At 41.9% G+C, this 22,537-nt stretch overlaps 1 protein-coding gene across 10 annotated transcripts in view; it reads right to left on the bottom strand.

Moving 5' to 3' along the window:
* Positions 1-22,537, bottom strand: part of phka1a (phosphorylase kinase, alpha 1a (muscle)) — a 140,087-nt gene that overhangs the window by 61,523 nt on the left and 56,027 nt on the right. For 8 of the 10 annotated variants that reach the window (XM_043704548.2, XM_043704547.2, XM_043704549.2 and 5 more), the window contains 3 exons: positions 21,411-21,574; positions 7,674-7,850; positions 4,157-4,254 (listed from right to left, as the gene is read on the bottom strand). In XM_043704548.2, coding sequence (XP_043560483.2) covers positions 4,157-4,254; positions 7,674-7,850; positions 21,411-21,574 — 439 coding nt within the window. The remainder of the gene's footprint in view (positions 1-4,156; positions 4,255-7,673; positions 7,851-21,410; positions 21,575-22,537) is intronic. The other 2 variants (XM_043704554.2, XM_043704556.2) reach the window with 2 other exon arrangements.

Genomic DNA, 22,537 nt, shown 5'->3' with positions numbered 1-22,537 from the left:
GTCATTTGTATAAATGATTTGGATATGAGCATAAGAGGTACAGTTAGTAAGTTTGCAGATGACACCAATATTGGCGGTGTAGTGGACAGCGAAGAACATTACCTCAGATTACAACAGGATCTGGACCAGATGGGCTAATGGGCTGAGAAGTGGCAGATGGAGTTTAGTTCAGTTAAATGCGAGGTTCTGCATTTTGGAACAGCAAAACTTTGCAGGACTTATATATTCGGGAGCGAACAAGGAGACCTTGGAGTGCAGGTTCATAGTTCCTTGAAAGTGGAGTCACAGGTAGATAGGATAGTGAAGGTGGCGGTCAGAATGCTTTCCTTTATTGGTCAGAGTACTGAGTACAGGAGTTGGGAGGTCATGTTGCAGCTGTACAGGACATTGGTTCAGCCACTTTTGGAATATTGTGTGCAATTCTGGTCTCCTTCCTATCAGAAGGATGTTGTGAAATTTGAAAGGGTCCAAAAGAGATTTGAGCTATAGGGAGATGTTGAATAGGCTGGGGCTGTTTTCCCTGGAGCATCAGAAGCTGAGGAGTGACCTTATAGAGATTTACAAAATCATGAAGGGCATGGATAGGATAAATAAACAAAGTCTCTTCCCTGGGGTGGGGGAATCCAGAACTAGAGGGCATAGGTTTAGGGTGAGAGGGGAAACTTATAAAAGACCTAAGGGGCAACTTTTTCATGCAGAGGAATATACAGCCAGACTGGAATGAGTTGCCAGAGGAAGTGGTGGAGGCTAGTACAATTGCAACATTTAAAAGGCATCTGGATGGCTATATGAATCGGAAGGGTTTGGAGGGATATGGGCTGGTTGCTGGCATGTGGGACTAGATTGGGGTGGGATACCTGGTCAGCATGGATGAGTTGAACCGAAGGATCTATTTCCATGCTGTACATTTCTATGATTCTATGACTGCAAGGCGATCTCACTGAAACTTACAAATTTGTCCATGAAATGGCAAGGTGGATGCAGATAGAACGTTTCCCCTGTCTGGTGATGCTAGAAGTACGAGATAGATCTCACAAAAAAGATCAGAAAGACGGGGATCAGAAAGATTTTCTTAATTCTGACGTTAAGGAATCTTTTGAATGTTCTAACCCAGAGGGTTGCAGAAGCTTCATCATTGCGCAGTTTCAAGACAGAAATTGATAGGTTTATGAAGACTAATGACATTGACAGATTGGTGATAGTGCAGGAAAGTGTCATCTAGGAGATGTTCAGCCACGATCTAAAATGGCGGGTCAGGCTCACTGTGCTGAACAGCCTGCTCCTGTCCCTTTATAAACAAAATTGCCCATTTGCAATACACCAATGTATCAGGGAGGTAACAGCTTCACTACATCATGAGGAGACATTTATTTCACCATGGGCAAAGCAAAGAAGGACAAGTCAGCCCTGGGTGCAAGGCAACCTTCCATGGTACAAGAATGACAATCAATACTTTTAATTCCAGATTTGCTAACTATTAGAATACTTCAATGTAATGTTTACCAACATCACTGCTGCTAAACTCTTGGAGATTCACTTGCCTTAATGCCAAGTTTAAACTGGCACCTGAAAAGGGAAATCCATGCCACTAGTTGCTGATCATTTCTCTTTGAGGTCAGCAGCAAGTGGCATGGTTACATTAATGGTTGCAAAATCCAGTCAAATCAGATGCACATTTCCAATTCAAATTTTATTAGTGACTCTCAACCAATTTGCTCTTCACAATTCCCCAAAATCTGATTAAGTTTCTGTCTAGCTTGTTTCTAACAGTCAACTGCATTTCCAATAAATGCTCATTTTGAGTACATTGGTGGATAGAATACGTTTGTCACTGTAACTAGAAGTTTGCTTCTGCTCTACAGCCTTAAGTTCAAGTTCCTTCAGAAATCCAAATAACAAAAAGATGCATTTATTTCGTGTCCATAACAATGTAGAATGTCACAAAGGTGAGCTTTAAAGAGCACAATTATCAGTTCATTTTGCCTTAGGATCGAACACCTTAATCAAGCTAGCAGTCTCTCAAACGTCTGTTGGGGTCCTTCATAGTGACAGTAATGATCATTGTGTCCCTTAAGCTTGCTTTGCTATTGCTGATCAGGGTGCTAATTTCACATCCCTTAATATCTTTGGAGACTGAAAATGCACCTAAGATATTGTACAAACCAATTCTCAGAAAGATTTTTACTTTATTCTGTGAAAGGGAAATTAACCAATTTATTGTAATTCTTTGCAGTAGTAACGTGTTGTGGACAAAAGGTGGATGTATTTTATTTCAAACACTAGAAAGCATTTGGTGCTACATAAAAGGGTCATTACAGAAAATAAAAATTTACTTTCTCGGGTTGACAAACTGGAGAGAGATAGGCCAGTTAACTGGAAAGACAGTAGTCATAAATGGATCATTTTCAGGTTGATAAAATGTAATCAGTAGCATTTCGCAGCTATTAGTGCAAGTGCATCAAATTTTTACAAGTTATTTAAATTACTTGAATGAATCGATCAAAGGTACGGTTGCTAAAGTATGTTGTAAAGAGGATGCAAGCAAGCTATAAACAGTAGGTTTGTGACAGACTGGTTAAGTAAGTGGGCAAAAGGTCTGGTAAATGGAGTATAACTTGAAAACAATAGAGATTTGTCCATTTTAGCAAAAAGAAATCATGTCACAATGGTGAGAAATTGCAGAGCTCCGAGATACAAAGGGAACTGGGTGTCCTAAAGCACGATGCTACAGGCCATGGGTTTAGGGTGTGCTGTCTAAATAGCCTTTGTGAATTTCTGCAATGCATGTTGTAAATGGTCCACAACTCTGGTGGAGCAAGTGAATGATTGTGAATATGGTCCTAATCAAGTGGACTGCTTTGTTCTGGTTGGTGTAAACCTTCTTGTTGGAGCTGCATGCATCTCAGAAAGTGGGAAGCAATCCATCACATTTCTGACTTGTTCTTTGTAGATAGTGGGCAGGGTTTGAATAATCAGAAGATGAATTACTCATTGCAGGATTCTGAACCACTGACCTACTCTTGTCGACAGTATTGATATGGCTAGTTCAGTTCAGTTTCTGGTCAAATATAACCTCCAGGATGTTGATCAGGGATGTTGAATTGCAGGTAAAACAAGCAATAAGAAAGCAAACAAAAATTTACTGTTGATTTTGGGGGGAATTGAAAACAAAGATAGAGGTTATGCTTCACTTACATAGGGCATTACTGAAATCACATCTGGGATACTGTTTATTGCATTATTGCCTGTGTTCAACAAAGAATGTAAATGCAGCACAAGTAATTCAGAGAAGGCCTGCTAGATTAATGTCTGAATTGGGTTGGTGTGTTAAGAGGAAAGGTTAGGCAAGCTAATTTTGTAACTGCTAGGTATAAGAGGAGCAAGAGTTGACTAGATTTCAACACAAATCTTGAGGGACCTTCACAGTGTGGATGTGGAAAGGAGATTTCCTCTCATGGGAGAATCTAAAATGAGGCGTTATCTTTCAAATTAAGGGGTCACCCACATTTAAGCTGGAGGTGAGAATTTTTTTTCTCCAAGGGTCATGAATCTTTGGCACTTTCTTCCTCAAAAGGTGGTGGAAGCAGACTCTTTACATGTCTATAATGCAGAGGTTGTAGATTCTTAACAAGTAAGAAGCGAAACATTATTTCGGGTGGGTGGGAAAGTCGTGTAATCAGATCAGCCATGACATTATTGAGTAGTGAAGTCGGCTTTAGTCACTACCTCCTGGTCCAAATTCATATATGTGAATATTCCCCGAACAATATATCCTGTTTGCTCTATTCACTATTACTAACCTGGTGTTGTCCAAGTGTTTTCTAGTAAAATGCCCAAATCTGTCTTTGGTAACATTTCCTAGAGGTTGTTTCCATTTCTATTAACCTCTCATTGTTTCCCTTTCCTAGCTTAACTTTGTATTTCTTGGTATTAACTTTGTAAACAACATCTCTAACTTGTAATCTAAATGTTTCCTCTATAACTGAGCTGCTTGTGGAGCCCAATTACAAATCCTCACAATTTTATCACTGATAAATAATCCAAAGCAATTGACCTCAGTATTATTCCTTCCCCAAACCACATACTTTAAAAAATGTAGCCCCAGAACCAACTCTCACAGTAAACACGAGTTTATATAACAAAAAAAAGTTATTACCTCTACATTGTCTTTTGTCTGGCCTGAAGAAACAGACAAAGAACTCGGTGATGGATTGGTGATAGTTAACAAGCTGCTGGGTAGATAAAGAGAGACATCTACAATATAAAAAGAAATAAACTTAGCATTTTTACATTCAAATTATCATTTGAATTAATCAGAACAAATATTTAGTTCTCGAGAGAGAATATGAAATAAAAGTACTGGAGAAACTCAGCAGGTCTGGCAATATCTGAGGAAAGAGAAACAATTCTGAGACCAATATCATTCTTCTTCAGAACTTAAAAAAAGCTTGAAAGTGGTGTTTTTTAATGCTAGTCATAATGGGGGGGGGGGGGGGAGGGGGGGAGGGGAATAAGTGGGACAGGTGGTGAACATTCCCAGAGCAAACTGACAAAACTAGTGATAATGGTGGTAAAGGAGTGATAGCTTTGCAAAACAGGTGTCAATGATAGCGGAGAAACAGAAAATAGATCCAGTCTACAGAAAGCAAAGTCAACAAAACACAAGCGAGATACTACCAGGGGTATAAGAAAAATTTACGCTAAAGTTGTGAATCTCAGTCTTGTGTCCTAGAGGCTACAAAATGTCTAACTGAAAAATAATGTGTTGTTCCAGCTGCTTGTGTTGAGCTTTATTGGAACACTATAGCAGTCCAAAGATAGAAATATTAGCATGGGAGCAAGGTGGTGACTGAAATGATAAGCAAATGAAATGTCAGCATCATTCCTATGAAGAGAGGTGTTCCACAAAGCAGTCATCCAGTCTCCATTTGGTCCCTCATCCCTCCTCAGGGATATTTTGTTCACCTTGCTCTCAATAGAGAGAACTCTTTTCTCCTTTTTACGAATAGTATTTACACCTATTTTACATATTTCTTTCTCACTTACAATCTTTTTTTTTTACTTTGGGCACACTCAACATCAGTTCCACTTGCTCATCTTCCCCTTCTGCCAGGAGCATTAAAAAACACAATTTTCCAGCACTTTCAATTACTAAGAGTCATACTGGATTTGAAATTTAAACAGTTTCTCTCTCCACAGATGCTTCCAGACCTGCTGAGCTTGTCCAACACTTTATTTCATTTCAGCTCACCAGCATCTACAGTATTCTGCTATTGTTACCTTACATTTCAGTTTTAACATGCAACCTCACATTGTGTCCATTCTATACCTTATTGCACAGAAGGCCATTTGGCCCATCACCTGTGCCAACTCTTTAACAGAACCATAAAATTAGCTTGACCCTACTGCTCCATCCCCAAAGCTCTGCATGTTTACCTTATATCTTGTACATTTATTGTACTCACAAATTGTCTGAACTGAACCTCTTGAATTGTGTAGATGTCCAACGTGAATAACAGAAATCCTGCTCAAAATCAACAACAATTGAAATAATCTACTAACAAAAGCCAAGAAACATGAATTATTAAATGAATTTCTGTAAAAGTGCTGTTAAATTGGAGGAGAACAATTGGTATTTGTAACAACTTGGGAGAAATAACAAATCAGAAAAGAACAAAGGAACGTCAAACTTTTCTTTAAATATATTCAAAGGATACAAGTGCACTGGTTAGGCCAGCAATTCTCGCCTGTCACTAGTTGCTATCAAGAAGGTGGTGTTGAACTGCCTATTAAGGAAGGCTGTTCATAGTGGTACTTCTTCATTGTTGCTATCTAGATCCAGGTCAAGAAGGTATGTTGCTAGTAGGGGAGCTTACATATGTGGTTTGCCCATGTATCCACAGCTCTTGTCTTTCTGAATGGCAGAGGTCATGGGCCTGTTGTCAAAGAGGCCGTGGTGAATTGTTGCAGTGTACCTTACAGATGCTACTGCCACTGACATCAATGCTTTGGGAAGTCAAGTGGCAAGTTCCTTGTTGCAGAATTCTTGGCCTCTGGCCTACTCTTGTAGTCATAGTACTTATATGATTGATCCAGTTCAGTTCCTGGGAGAAAGCAAGGACTGCAAATGCTGGAGAGTCAGAGTTGAAATGGGTGGCACTGGGAAAGCACAGCAGGTCAGGCAGCATCCGAGGAGTTGATGTTTCGGGCATAAGCCCTTCATCAGGAATGTCAGGAAGGTCTTTTGCCAAAAACATCAACTCTCCTGCTCCTTGGATGCTGCCTGATCTGTTGTACTTTTCCAGTGCCACCCTGTTTGACACTAGCTCATTTCCTAGTCAATGGTAATTTCCAGGATTTTGATTAAGTTATCTAGCACTATTGAATATCAAGGATAGATGGTTAATTTTTTTCTTGTTGGAGATGGTCATTGCCTGGTACTTGTGTGACAACTGTTAATTGCCAAATATCAGCCCAAGCCTGGATGTTGTCCAGGACATGATGCCCAAGGACATAAACTTCTTTAGTATCTGAGGAATCATGAATGGTGCTGAACATTGCTCAATCAGTGAACAGCTCCATTTCTGATATTATGTTAGAGGGAAAGTAATCGATGGAAGCAGCTGAAGACAGATAGACCTGGGACACTATACTACACCATTGTCTTGGAACTCCAAGAATCACAAGCATCTTTCTCTGTCTTGGGTAGGACTTCAACCAGGGGAGAGGTTTCCCTCTTGATTCTCACTGACTAGCTTTGGTAGGGTCTTGATACCACACTCAGTCAAATGCTGCCTTGACATCAAGGACAATCACTCTCATTCAACTCTGGAGTTCAGCTCTTTTGTCAAGAGTCAACTAGTCCTGATGCAATGATCATAAAACCGTGAGAAACTATTTTTAAACAATGACTGTGCATAAATTAAACACAAACAAATGGGCAAAATATCTTGAGCTACAGTAAACATCATCACTTCTTTCAGACATATTTTCGTTTGTTCAACAATAAGTGAAGAAAGAAAGGAAGAAATATAGAGGGAGTTGAGGCTAGAACTTCAACTGATGGAGTTCAGTTAGCTTTAGAGATCATTAACAGCCCAGCATGCTTCAGCAAATGGATTAAAACTTTTCAAAAATTCCCCTCACTGTCTTCCTGGTTTGTGAACACATTTTGTTATAATTGCAATTGCTCTGCCAAAGGGTATTTTTAAAAGAATCACAGACATCCTACATGAATTTCAAGGTTTTTTTTTTAAATTAATTCATGGGATGTGGGCATTATTGGCTAGGCCAGCATTTAATGCACAAACCCAATTACCCAGAGGGCAGTTAAGTGTTCAACACTTTTCTGTAGGCCAGACCAGGGCGGGACAGCAGTTTCGATGCTAGTGAACCAGATGGGTTTTTCTGGTGGTCAACAATGGATTCATTGGAATGAATGGAGTCATCATTAGACTCTTCAATCCAAATTTTTATTGAATTAAAATTCCTCCATCTGCCGTGGCAGAATTCAAACCTGGGTCCCCAGAACGTTACCTGTGTCTCTGGATTAACAGTCCTGTGCTAATTTCACAAGGCCATTGCCTTCCCTGGGTTAACCCTGGTAAGGTTATCCCTTAAAAGTGCTCTTAAAGTCATTGTAAAATTTCTTTTAAAAATGATACCAAACTAACTTTGAATGTCAAGTCCTTTTGCTTTGTGTGCCAGAGAGACCAGGTCCCGTGTGGCATGTGCAGCAGCACGAAAACGATGCAGACCCTTTTTCTGTGCAGTTGGCAGCTTATCAGATTGTGGTGGCTTGCTCTCCAACAGTTGGTTTAAGTATACTGTTAATTCATCACGGTTTTCCACTGTGGCAATGAAAACACTCATACTTTAAAAAGGTCAATTCTTGATTAACATCAAGCAAGGCACAAGAACTGCCATATTTGAAGAGTCATACAGGCAAGCAGACCGGGGGGAATGGGCTTTGAGCTTTGCAAACGCATGCACATGAGTATTCTGCAGCAGTCATGAAAGGAAGTTCCTATTCCAGCCATCATATTATCTGACTTCAAACAGCCAATCAATTGAACATACAACTAAGTAAAAAGTAGCAAATGATAAAATAAAGGCCTTTTTGCTAATCAGCACCCTCAACAGACGATGTATTGGTTTAGAATGGATTCTGATCCACGAACATAATCAAGGAAAATAACATTACAGATTTTCTGATTCCCAAAAAAAAATCACAATATTAAAAAATACAAATTAATTTCCTAGTTGATGACGAGACAAGTGAAATAACTTCAGAAGCCAGTAACCCTTCACTAAGTCACTCTTTATTTACACGTGGAAAATCCTTGATACTGCTCCAATTTCCTCAGAGCCAGCTCTCAAAATGATCAGAACCTCTGACAGTAGTTTTTTTTAAATTTTATTAAACAATTACAAAAGAGTTTACAAAAAAAAGTTAACATTTACAGCTGTATACAACAGCAATTTTACAAGGGAGAGGAGCAGCAAAGCCAGGCCCCAGTTTACAGGGAAATGAGAACAAACCCCAAATCTCAGTTTCAAATATGAAAAGACTTCAACAATGACATTTGTACATGAGACAATCCTGTTACATAGGAAAGTGCAGACAATACAGACACAGCAAGCCCCCGTCCCTCCCACCTTCCGGCCAATCTAAGGCAGCCTGCCCCTACACACCTTCCGGCTCTCGGTCCACCCCATGCCCCTTCCAGTTCTCGGTCCACCCTGACACACCTTTCGAACACCTCGAGGACAGCCCGCCCCAGTACCCACCCGGGGTGACAGCGGTCAGGACGGCCTTCCCACCTTCCGGCTTCACTATCCACCCTCAGCACATTTCGACCACCTCTAGGACAGCCTGCCCCAGTACCCACCTGGAGTGACATCGCGGAGGACGGCTACCTGCCTTCTGGCTCTCGGTCTGCCCCTATACACCATTGGGCTCTCACCCATCACGATGCGCCGTCCGGCCAGTGGGCTATCCTGACACACCTTCCGGCCACCTCTACGACAGCCCGTCCCCTTCCCAGGGACAACAGCGTGCAGGGTAGCCCACAAGCCTTCCGGATCGCAGCCCACCCCTATGCGCCTTCTGGCTCTCGGCTGCTCTGACACACCTTCCGACCGCCTCTAGAACAGCCCGTCCCGATCACCCATTCTCAGGACGACAGCGCTCAGAACGGCCTACCCACCATCTGGCTCTCAGGACGAATGGCATCAGGGTAGCCTACCCACCCTCTGGCTTTCGGGACAGCCTACCAACCTTCAGGTTCACAGGATGGCCTACCCACCCTCTGGCTCTCGGGGTGACAGCTTTCGGGATGACCCGTGAGCCTCCCAGCTCACAGTAAGACCTGCCAGACCCAGGGACACACAAGACAGTGCAGGTGATAGACCCAACAAACAACACAATACAATTAATTACCGAAAAAAAGAGTCCTTTCCGGTACACAGTCCAAATATATAGACTCTTCAAACTGCAGAGTCCACCGATAAAAAACAGGGTCCACAACCAAGGGCAAAGTCCACTCCTGAATGCAGCAAATGTACACCCCACAGCACACAGGTGTTCAGTCTCCATAGAGTCCTGGCCCAACCTTGGAAAACCAGCCCACTCACAGGAACATAGTTCATTGTACAGGTGCAGTTAACTCACAGGGGTTTGATCCACTCCTGAAGGCAAGGTCTTCGCCCAAACTCCAGGATTCAGCAAGTACTCACCTCCCAGCACACACACACACACACACACACACACAGGTGTTCAAGCTTCAGAGGCCCAGTCCCAGGGCTAGGCCTCCCCACAGGAACAGCTCCTCTGGTAAAATGTATGTCTTCCACAAGGGCTCAGTCCAAACACCAAAAACAGTGAAGACACATACAAAAAAACAAATGAAACTAGAGTCCAAGGGCGGCACGGTGGCACAGTGGTTAGCACTGCTGCCTCACAGCGCCAGAGACCCGGGTTCAATTCAGGTTAGGTGAATTGACCATGCTAAATTGCCCGTAGTGTTAGGCAAGGGGTAAATGTAGGGGTATGGGTGGGTTGCGCTTCGGCGGGGCGGTGTGGACTTGTTGGGTCGAAGGGCCTGTTTCCACACTAAGTAATCTAATCTAATAGACGCTAAGCCCTATCACAAAATTAACATTTTACTTTTTGAGAAAAGGACAAAGAGAAAAGAGTAACACAGGCTGTAACCAGCCAGTGAAACAACACTCCCCTAATGAGAACTGAGTTACACCTGAAACACATTATGTGCATCAGGAGTTTAACAAATCAGTCCTCACTAAAAGGAATGCCAGTTAACAAACCGGTTAAATAATTCAGCCAGTTCAGGAATCAGGTTTCCACCCCCAAAAAGAGAAGCAGAAAGTAACAGTGACACACTGACTAACACAGCCAGCACAGAGTCAGTCCCCTAAATTGAGGAGACTCTGAATCTCCTGTTTATATTTGTCACCTGTTTTTTTTATTTTATTAAACAAATTACAAAAACAGTTTACAACAAACAAACAGTTACATTTACAACTGCATACAAGAGACAGCAATTTTACAAGGGAGAGGAGCAAAGCCAGGCCCCAAACCCTACCATTCAAACAGTTTACAGGGACATGAGGACAAACCTCAAATCCCAGTTTCACATAAAGATATAAAGAGACAACGGCAATGACAGTTGTACATTAGACAGTACTGTTACATACAAAAGTGCAGATAATACAGACTCAGCAAGCCCTCACCCCTCCCACCTTTCGACCGCTCTAAGGCAGCCCACCCCTATCCACCTTCCGGTTCTCGGTCCACCTCATGCCCCTTCCAGTTCTCGGTCCGCCCTGACACACCTTTCAACCACCTCTAGGACAGCCCGCCCCAGTACCCGCCCGGGGTGACAGCGGTCAGGACAGCCTACTCACCTTCCGGCTTCACTAACCACCCTCAGCACCTTCCGACCACCTCTGGGGCAGCCCTCCCCGGTACCTGCCCAGGGTGACAGCGCTGAGGACGGCTACCCGCCTTCTGGGTCTCGGTCTGCCCCTATACACCATGGGGCTCTCACCCACCCCGTTGCACCTCCGACCAGTGGGCTATCCTGGCACACCTTTCGACCACCTCTCGGACAGCCCGTCCCCTTCCCTGGGACGACAGCGTGCAGGGTAGCCCACAAGCCTTCCGGATCTCAGCCCACCCCTACGCGCCTTCTGGCTCTCGGCTGCTCTGATACCTTTCGACCACCTCTAGGACAGCCCGTCCCAATTACCCCTTATCGGGACGACAGTGCTCAGAACAGCCTACCCACCATCTGGCTCTCGGGGCGACTGGCATCAGGGTGGCCTACCCACCCTCTGGCTTTTGGGACAGCCTACCAACTTTCAGATTCACATGATGGCCTACCCACCCTCCGGCTCTCGGGGTGACAGCTTTCAGGACGACCCATGAGCCTCTCGGCTCACAGCAAGGCCTGCCAGACCCAGGGACACGCAAGACAGTGCGGGTGATAGACCCAGGAAACACCGCAATACAGTTAGTTACCCAAAAAAAAAAACTCCTTTCTGGTACACAGTCCAAATCTATACAGTCTTCAAGATATGGAATCCATTTCCAGGAAGAGTACACTCCAGTATACAACATGCAATGTCAGAATTAGAGGCCGCTCCAAACTGCAGAGTCCGTTGTTAAAAACAGTCCACAACCAAGGGCAGAGTCCACTCCTGGAGGCAGCAAATGCACACCCCACAGCACACAGGTGTTCAGTCTCAATGGAGTCCTGGTCCAGCCTTGGAGAGCCAGGCCCACTCACAGGAACAGTACATAGTACAGGTGCAGTTAACTCACAGGGGTTTGGTCCACTCCTGAAGGAAAGGTCTTCACCCAAACTCCAGGATACAGCAACTGCTCACCTCCCAGCACACACACTGGTGTTCAATCTTCAGAGGTCCAGTCCCAGGGCTAGGCCTCCTCACAGGAACAGCTCCTCTGGTAAAATGTATGTCTTCCACAGGGCTCAGTCCAAAACACCAATAAAAAGTGAAGACACATACAAAAAAACAAAGAAAACTACAGTCCAAGGGCTAAGCCCTACCATAAAATTAACATTGTCCTTTTCTCAAAAGTAAAAAGGAGAGAAAAGAGTAACATACAGGCTGTAACCAGCCAGTGAAACAACACTCCCCTAATGAGAACTGAGTTACACCTGAAACACATTATGTGCATCAGGAGTTTAACAAATCAGTCCTCACTAAAAGGAATGCCAGTTAACAAACCAGCTAAATAATTCAGTCAGTTCAGGGATCAGGTTTCCACCCCCAAAAAGAGAAGCAGAAAGTAACAGTGACACACTGACTGTAACACAGCCAGCACAGAGTCAGTCCCCTAAATTGAAGAGACTCTGAATCTCCTGTTTATATTTGTCAGCCAGGATTCCCGGAATGGACCAGATTAACAGCCCCAATCAGGGAACTCATATTCAATGAGGTCCACCTGACTGACCTCATTACAATCACTAAATCCCTCCTCCTGAGTCAGAGGACATTGGTTGGTTCTTGTTACTCCTCCTGGGGCATTTTAGCACTGCCTCAGGTTTCTCCAACACAGTCTTCAATACGGATGGCAAGTGGCGCACAGAAGTATCTCAAAAAATTCACTCTTCTTCAGGCAGCAAGGCATTAAAGTGGAGATATTCACCGTGTCTCAGTGTCCAAGGTCACTTCAATGCTTGACAAAGAGGAAGAACAGACAGGTTCTGATAGCCTTTCTGATGGTTCAGAGGAGCCGAGCATGTTTTGCTCCTGCCCGTTTGCAACTTTCATGTGGTCCACATGCTTGTTCAAGACCATTGCACCTACCCAAACCTTATACATCACTGGACCTGACCTCACATGCCTGTACCTCTTACCCATGCAGGGCCATTCTGTGGTTCCTACACTAAACTTCAACCCCTGGAGTAAACTGTTTCTCTTGCTTAGCGTAGTCTTGTGTCCAGCATTGGCGTTCCTCTCCCGGGTCCAGAAAGATCAAATTGAACAGGGCAAGCAATCTTCTCCCCTTTAGCGACTCTACTGGTGCTATCCCTATAGTTACATGAGGAGTAGTCCTAAAATCAAATGGGAACCGGGACAGTTTGGTATCTAGTGAAGCTGTAGGCTGTTTCTTTAAGCCTGTCTTCAAAATTTGGATGGCCTTTTCTGCTGAATTCAGCCTGAAACTCTGGGTAGCACTGCCTTGTCCTCTTTAAGCAGACCTAGCAGGAGTTTGTGGTCCATTATTATTACAAGTTTGCCTCCATAAAAGGTATTGGTGCAACACTCAAACTCCAAATATGATCACCAAATCTTCCTTCTCTAGCTTATGCTCTGCATTAGCGAAAGCCCTAGATGCATACGCCATTGGGCATTCCTTTCCATGGGGCCACCTATGAGCTAATACTATCCCAATGTCATATAGGAAGGCATTGCATGTCAATACCAGATCTCGCTTGAGACCGTAGTTCGTCAACACCTTAGGGGATGTTGAAAACTATTGCTTGGCTGTGCAACCATTTCCAAGGCTGACCCTCGTTTATGAGTTGATGCAAAGGTGCCAGAATGGAGGGCAAGTTATGCATGAACTTTCCATAATAATTCACCAGCCCAAGGAAAGACCTGAAATCTGGTACAGACATGGGAGCCAGGACACTTTTGATCACCCTCACTTTATCTTCCAACAGATGTAACCAGGTTTTGTCAACTCTGTAGCCAAAGTAGGTCATTTGTGGTGCCTGGAACAAATATTTTTCCCTCTTAAGGTGTACGCCAGTCTGGGAAAAACATCTAAAGCCTATGTCCAGTTCTCTAAGTGCTCCTTGTTGGGCTTCCCGGTTATCAGCAAGTCATCTAGATAAATGGCAACCTGGGGTAGATCTTGTAAAATATTCTCCATCATCCGCTGAAACTTTGCACAGGCTGACGATACCCCAAATGACAGTCTCGTATATTGGTACAAACCCTTATGGGTATTATCTGTAGCATACTTCTGGGAATACTCATCTCATTGCAATTGCAAGTACACATGACTCATGACCAGCTCTGCATAGAAATCCTTTTTGTGAGGATGGTGTATTTAGCCAGCTGTGAAAAGCAGTTTACCATGTGTTTAAAATCTCCATAAAGGCAAACGGACCCATCCGGCTTCACAATCCGTATGACTGGTGCTACCCATTCTGCAACCTGGACTTGTTTGATGATCCATTCATTTTTCACCCTTCTGATTTCTGCCTCTACTTTTGCCTGTAAAGCAAATGGCACTGGGCAGGCCTCACAGATTTAAGTAGTTGCTTCCTGGTCAGTATGTAAACTGGCCTTGGCTTCTTTGATAGTGCAGAGACATTGCAAATAAAAAACTTTGGGTATATAATTAGGACTTCACATAGGCAGCCATTTTCTAATCAAAAAATGTTGCGCCAACCTGAGTGAACCTTTCTCAACTCAATTTCGCCCCATCAAGCTTGGGCTGAGCCTTTTACCACAATCAGTGGTAACTGAACCAGCTGCTTCACATAACAGATCAGAATCAAAGTTGTATCCTTAATCTGTCAAAGATCCCCAGTATAGGTTCTCAGTCTAGCAGAAGTCTTGCACAAACTTAAGGGTTGGAGTTTAGAGCGAATTTCGTTAAAGATTGGTTCTGCGATCACTCAAATGGCTGCGCCAGTATCAACGCGCATCAGAACCAGGTGACCATTTAACCAGACATTTATTTTGATTGATTCTGACTTGCATGTTGCTTAGCAATTTAATTGTTCCAAACCAGACGTAGGTGGAATTTCCAGGTGTTCATTCTCCTGGATACCGGCCTATGAGTTCTCTTAAACCACTTAGGTTTCTGAAATTCTTCTGCTGTCTTGAGTCCGCACACCGGTAGGGATCCAGAAGAAAATTTTAACCACTTGTCCAAGGCTTGGCTTTGTTTTGGGGTTTTGCTGTGGCCTGAGTTAAAGTCTTTATGTTCAAGATACTTCCTGGGGGGGAATCTAAGATGGTGGCGACTCAGCAAGTCTGAGTCTACAGTGCTCCTCCCAAGACTTGGGCAAAGTGGGCCACACGCCTCCACCACACTCACCAAATCATTTAAAATAGTTTTTACTTAATGTAATTAGTTCTCAGTACTAAATTTAAACAGTCTAGTCTCCTGTAAAAATGACTAGGGGGAAAGGAGCCTGCAGTTCTCAGCGGGCAGGAGCCCCTCCCCCACTGCAGCAGAGGCGTCCGCAGCCGCCCCAGGGGACTTACCTACAGTGGTGAGCCTCACAGAAATAATCTCTAAACTCGATGCGAAGATCGACGCCTTCATTGAAGAGTCCCGAAGCCGATGGAATTCACTCTCGACCGCGCTACAAAAGCACGGCCGAGACATCGAAGAAATCGAGCGCCGTGTCAGAGGGGCGGAGCTAAAAGCCGCGACCTCTGAGACCATAGCAGAATCGGCCGTGGATTGGGTCCGGACTCTCGAACAGCACGTCCTGACCTTAGAGAATCTCACTGACGACCTCAAGAATCGAAGTCGTCGAAAAATATTCGTTTGCTGGGCCTTCCCGAACGGGAAGAAGGAGGCCAGTTTACAGCGTTTCTCGCGCAGTGGCTTCCACAGCTTTTAAATCTGGAGGCTCGATCAGGCCAGGTAAGGGTGGAATGGGCCTACCGGGTTGCAGTGCACGGGCCTGGTTCGAACCAGCACCCCCGCCCGGTCCTGTTCCGGCTGCAGAGCTACAAGGAGAGGCAGATGTTCTTGGAAGCTTCCAGAAATCTTGGGAAAGATCCCCAAGCCAGGATTTATAAAGGATCCAAGATTATGTTATTTCAGGACTTTTCCCCAGCTTTGGTCCGAAAGAGGAAGGCGTTTGACGAAGCGAAGAAGCGTTTAAGGGACTTAAACATTCAGTACTCCTTGCGCTACCCAGCTATGCTACGCTTCAGCCATGAAGGGTCGGTGTATAACTTCGGTTCACCGGAGAAGGCCAAGGAACTTTTGGACTCTCTTAGATAAATTGTAAGAGTTAATTGATGTTGTTTTGCCCTCCCTCCACCCCGGTTTACCCCCCTTTTTTTTCCCTTTCATTACTGTTTAATATTATCTCCGGAGGGTGGGAAGAGGGGTTTATTTATTTGTTCTTCACTTAGCGATTTTCTTCCCCCCACGTTTTTAATATATATAGGCCAGGGGGTCTAGTTAATGTAGATGGGGGGGGGGGGGGGGAGGGGGGGAGAGAAGGTGGTTACCTTATCCTATTTTATCTCTGTCCTTAGGAGCGGGGTTGTTTTCCCCTGTTATTTTGTTTTACTATATTTAATTATTATTTGCTGAGACTGTAATTTTATAGTCATATATGTTCATACATGGTATTAACATTACCAAATATATCCAGGTGTTGGTGTGGGTGGGGGGTAGGGTACTCATTGTTAATTCTAGCTCAGTGGTATATTTGAATTTTCTTTATCCTATCTTGGGGTGCCTGGGTCAAGGATGGGGCACTGGTTGGGAGAGGTTATGATGGGCTTTTGGAAAGGAAGTGATGCCGCCTGGGAACAAAGGGGAAAATCTCCGTTTAAATGAGCTTTATATTTTTTTATTTAGAAATAGTTTTTTATTATATTGATCTGAGTGTATTAAAGAGCCTTTATTTTTGTGAATTTTATATGCTCTATGCTCGGGATGTTTTGGATAGGGTTTCTTCTCCCGGGGGGTCTCAGACTTGCCCGATTATCATGGGTAATCGGTTGATTGAATGGTGCACCTGGAATGTGACGGGGAGTAATTCACCAATCAAAGGGAAGAAAATATAGCTCTCCTATAGGAGACACATTTATTGGATAAAGAACACCTGAAATTATGACAGTGAAGAGATTATTTTCCATTCTCTCTTTCTGTGCAAAGAAAACATATGTGTGCACATAAAATGAGGGCCAGAAACATCTTATCTGTGATGGTTGCCCCAGTAATAACCTGTCAATGGTCACAAATGAATCGTTTTCTTTTTTTGGGTAAGGTTTCTGCTAAATGTCTGTGCTTCGTGATGTGAATTACATAGTCAGTCCTCAGGAGAGCTGAGAAGAGCACTCGATTTGAATAAGTTTTCAAAAGTAAATATATATTTTGAACACTCTAGATTGATAGCTGCTGCAAAGTATATCACATGAAGACATCTCTGTTTGCCTCTCCACAACCTCAATCAATGCATGGACAAAAACACATTAAGTTCAGATTTAGTAGAATTTGTATTTGTGGAAGATGAAAAATTGGATGAGATGTCAAAATGAGGAAATCACAAAGATTTCAGGCTTGGTTCTCTCAAGAAAAAGGATAATGTTGACAATTTTGATCCTGATACCTGAAGGGTCATCTGTTCAGAGTACTCAAAATATCAAAACCTAGCCTTTAAGAATAACAGCCCTTTCTCGTTTGAAATGTCAATATCATATTAATTCCAAATTCAGAATCTTAATACGAATTATCTACATCTATACTCATTTCTGCTAGAGAATGAGGGATAATATGTCGTACAATTGGCAGAAGACAGCTGTAAACATCACACACAGTAAAATGTCAACATGCTCTTCAATGTTTTGAGAAGCCAGAAGTAGCAATATTTCAAGCATCTTCAACCAGTTCCAGTGAAGGAAAATAGAGCAATCAAGATCTCAACAGTAAAACATTTAGAATATTTCCCTTTTAAATTTTTTAATTTTTAAATTAAAAAGCATAATATCATAAATCGCCTAGCACAAGCTTAAATAAGCCAGAATGGAATACACATGCACCTCAAGTAAATTCAGTTTGTACATTAACTTCTGCTATAACAGGAAGCAAAGTGAGTTTCTCCATCACATACATTCTTCCTTAAAAGCACAGCCAAAAGTCGGAGCAATAAACGTCATGCCATCTTAAAATGACAAAAAAAAGCAAACCCAAGTATGCAGAGTCCAATCTGCAATAAAATCCAGAATCCCTTAATGTGTGATGGTGAGGATTTTCACAACCTACTGAATAGATATCAATTCCATTTGGAACAACAGTAAATGAAAGAAGGTAAGTTATTCATTTCATTCTAAAATAGAATGGCTGACATTCAGTTCAAAATAATTTCTAAACGTAGAAGGCAGCAACAGTGGCTGCATCTTTTATAACATGCCCGATCATAACTTTGATGATTCAATATTGCACATACTACCATCAAACTTCAACTAGATCACAAGCATGTTTTTTTTTAAAGCAAACAGGTTCTCAACCTGAAAACTGAATTTGGGACAGGGGAGAAGAGACATAGCATAGTTTTGAGGGTCAGAGGTGATCCCTGAGTATTTGAAGAACATGTATACTAAGGGAGAAACTGGAGCGGAGGAGAAAGAGACAGTAGATTGTGAACAGCAATAGGGGGATGGGGTTGATGATACAAGAGGGAAGTGTTTAATGACAGGGAGACTGGTACAAGAGAGGTCTGTCATTACAGGGGTGGGGGAGTTATCATAGAGTCATAGAGATGTACAGACCCTTCAGTCCAACTCATCCATGCTTACCAGATATCCCAACCTAATCAAGTCCCACCTGCCAGCACCTGACCCATATCCCTCCAAACCCTTCCTATTCATATACCCATCCAAATGACTTTTAAATGTTGCACTTGTACTAGCCGCCACCATTTCCTCTGGCAGCTCATTCCATATACGTACCATCCTCTGCATAAAAAAGTTGCCCCGAGGTCTCTTTTATAGCTTTCCGCTCTCATCCTAAATCTATGCCCTCTAGTTCTGGAATCCCCAGGTAAAAATATTTTGTCTATTTATGCTATCCTTGCCCCTCATGATTTTATAAACCTCTGTAAGGTCACCCCTCAGCCTTCAACACTCCAGGGAAAACAGCCCCAGCCTATTCAACCTCTCCCTAGAGCTCAAATGCTCCAACCCTGGCAACATTCGTGTAAATCTTTTCTGAAACCTTTCAAGTTTCACAATATCTTTCTGATAGGAAGGAGACCAGAATTGCACATAATATTCCAACAGTGGCCTAACTAATGTCCTGTACAGCTGCAACATGACCTCCCAATTCCTGTACTCAATACTCTGACTAATAAAGAAAAGCACACCAAATGCCTTCTTCACTATCCTATCTATCTGCGACTCCACTGTCCAGTTCATCGATGATCAGAGGTTTCGGAGTGGAATGGGAGAAGAGAAACAAAGTACAAACGGAGAGATTATCATGAGGCAGGACACTTACAGACAAGCCTGGTAGGCATGGAAGAAATGCTCCTTTTACCTCCTGCCCCATTAGCAGTGTTGTAAGTGGACCTATTTGATGGATTCAGCCTTTCTTATCTTGTTTAAGTCAGCGTACACGGTTAAAAATAGAAAACCCATAAAATTTACAGAACTCTGCCTACATAAAAATGCTTAACATCCAACCTAACCTTGCAAATAAATTGGTCAACTTGGCAAGTTGGCTTTCTGTCAATCTCCCTCTCAAACAAAACCTACTTGTTTTGCGGGTTTAAATCACCTTCTCCAAAGTTTCTGTTTAGCATACAAATATCACTGCAAAACTGGATATTTTTGTAAACATCATTTCAAGCATAAGTAGTTACTATTATTGCTGACCTCAATGCTTCCCTGCTACAATTATGTTTAGATAAATTCAAACCATGTTAAAATGGTGATTTTCATCAAATTGCAGACTTCATTAATTTTAAAAATAGTTGTCCAAAATTGTATTTGTAATATCCATCACAAATCTCAACCAGACAGATTAGAAATAACTCAAATTGGAGAATACAACTATCCAAGCATTCTTGGGATCAGAAGGAAAAGGAAAAAAGGTTGTGTTTCTAGTTTCCAGCAAATCAGAAATCCTTACTATGTTGGCCAAAAACAGCATCAGAGTGTGATGCAGAGATAGTATTGGGAGGGTGCGCAAATGGCATCAATTGACTGAAGAAGATAGAATGAAGAATAAGCAAGCTATTGGAGGGTGTCAGACAGATCATTTGGTAGACTCATGCTGGATTGAAAATACTGTCTGAAAACATTCTTGTCTATATTACTGGATAGAAAATAGGTATTCAGGCAAAATGTGAGGAATGTTAACAGCTCTCAAATTCAGTCCCACCTGTAGCCATCGTGTTTTGAAGAAATGCAGACAAAGTTTGAAAAATAGGAAAAAGAAAACAATTCCAATAATCACTTGATGAATGCAAAAATGCCTTCCTTTAAATTGTTTATCATCCACAAGTTCACCCTCAAATACAAAATGGCAATTTTCTTGAATTCTCCCCCCTATATTTTTCTGTAAAGTTGAAAACATTAATGAAAGAAAAATGAACAGAGCTGAATTAAATAGTATACTTCTTCAGACAGGCAACTACTGCATGTAGTAGGATGCTAATTATTTCCGTTTCCCAATCAGCTAACTCAGATGAAGTCATGTAATCTGGAAAAATCTTTGGAGAAAGGTCACATGGCCCAGTTTGTGGATCAAATAAGTCTACAATATTTTTGAACAAGGTGAGAAGCAAATGTCTGAAGAGCAACAGCTCATTGCTCCCTCTCTCTTTGCAACTCATCTCTGCAAAAAGAGTTAAAACTTGGCTAGAAGTAATTTTCTCCTACTCGTGGAGAATTCATGGAATTCACTCCACTGATTAAAGCAAAGAAAACTCAGACAGATAAATTGTCCCATGAAGACACTCAGTGCCAACAGTTTCTGCATATAGAATTACTTCAAAACCCAAACACCAGTTGCAACAATCTGTGACCTACCCTTTTTTAAAATGATTTTAACTGTTAATTGACTATAGTGCCTTTAAGCTAACATGCAAAATTTTCATTTTTGTTCTTCTCAGTGTGCACGATAAACTTTTTCAAAAAAGGTATATATACTATATATGTAGGTATTATTTTATATACACACACTTGCATAATTCAAATTGTTCTTCAGTAATCTTTGCATCCTTATTTGATATTTTTGGCAATAAGTCTGTTATTTGTATTTCACCAAAGAAACTTGGCTGAATTGTTTGTAATATCTGACCCTGACATAGCTGATGCTCACATAATTTGCATGTCACCAACATGGTTAAATTTACAATTTGTTGTGATCAGCAGAAACTGTAACTAAAAAAGGAGACATTGCACCTCTCTAGTTCTAACATCATATTTAACTATATAACTTAAAAGTAAAAGTATACATATTTGAATTAGAGTGCTTTTCCTTTCAGAATACCGATTAAATGTCTGAGTACTATTCAGCACTGTGGCTGAAAATACATCCACTCTAGAAAAGTGAACAAACATCTAATTATTGAGAAACTAATGTCAGCACATTATCAAAACTGCATTATTAAATAAATAGCAATTGTGTAGATCCTCATCCTTACCAAACTCTAAAAGCTGAAATTCATGCAGTTGATCCAGTGGTTCTACTATATCGTGCGAAACAAGCCAGTCACCAACACTCTTACCATCAGGTCCTAAATCCATAAAACTGAGATGTGTGCAGCATGAAGTTACCAGTAATGCTGACAACTTGCCTGTTTGAACTCTGAAAATAAAAAAAAAATAAGTGAGGACTCCTTTCTGTTCAAACTGCTCAACTACAAGGTTTGGGGTAACAGTCATGCAATTGAGTAGTTGGAAATTTATAAACTGTTCCAGTTTTTGGTCTGTGCTTCTAGTGTTCTACTAGAATTGGCTTGGAAAATTGAAGAGGCAGAATATTTGCTTTATGCACTATCAGCAATGCAATAATGGGACACGCTATCAACACAAAAACAATAATTCATTGAGAAGTATGTGCCAAATAAGATTTACTTGCTGCAACAAAGGCCCCAGAAAGTTACAGAGGAGGGGATTAATTCAGGCTGCATTATAATTTTGGAAAGAGTGAAGAAATGATATATGCCAGTTCCTGAGCAACAACCTAAATAATGAACTGAATGAATTAGACCAAATCACTTTTCTTACCAATGGAAGAAAAAGCAACATTTGTATTAAATTCTGCAGAGGATTATTAATTTCAAACATTAAGCTCTAAGGGTCAGCAAGAATGGAGAGGGGATTAATCCATACAGTTTTGTGGCCAATCATAAATAACAAACAGTAAAGCTACATAAATTCCAATCACTAAATGTTTTGCCAGAAATAATATAATAATGGAGGATAGAATGCACCTGTTGATGCAAATAAAATTGTAGTTTTTCTGGCACAAAGGAAATAAAAGTTAATAATGCAATCAATTAAAACAACCTGCAGTTGGCATCAGAGGCAGTACATTAATTGCTAAAGTTTGTAGAAGTAATCGAATAGATTGTGCCATCTATAGTTGAATATATCAGATATATATATATATATATATATATATATAGCACCAAGTGAGAACATTTTATGACTTCAATATATTTAAAATCAGACTTCCCCCAGTGGTATGGCTGGTAAGGGAGGGATTCAGTTTCCAGTTGGTTGATTCAGCTAGAGTAGGAATGGGGCACAATTAGAGTCACATCCC

The sequence above is a fragment of the Chiloscyllium plagiosum genome, unplaced genomic scaffold (genome assembly GCF_037043375.1).
Source record: "Chiloscyllium plagiosum isolate Xiang-an unplaced genomic scaffold, Cpla_swu_hap1 HiC_scaffold_11, whole genome shotgun sequence".
Taxonomy (NCBI): Eukaryota; Metazoa; Chordata; class Chondrichthyes; order Orectolobiformes; family Hemiscylliidae; genus Chiloscyllium; species Chiloscyllium plagiosum.
This window is presented reverse-complemented; position numbering and strand designations above follow the sequence as displayed.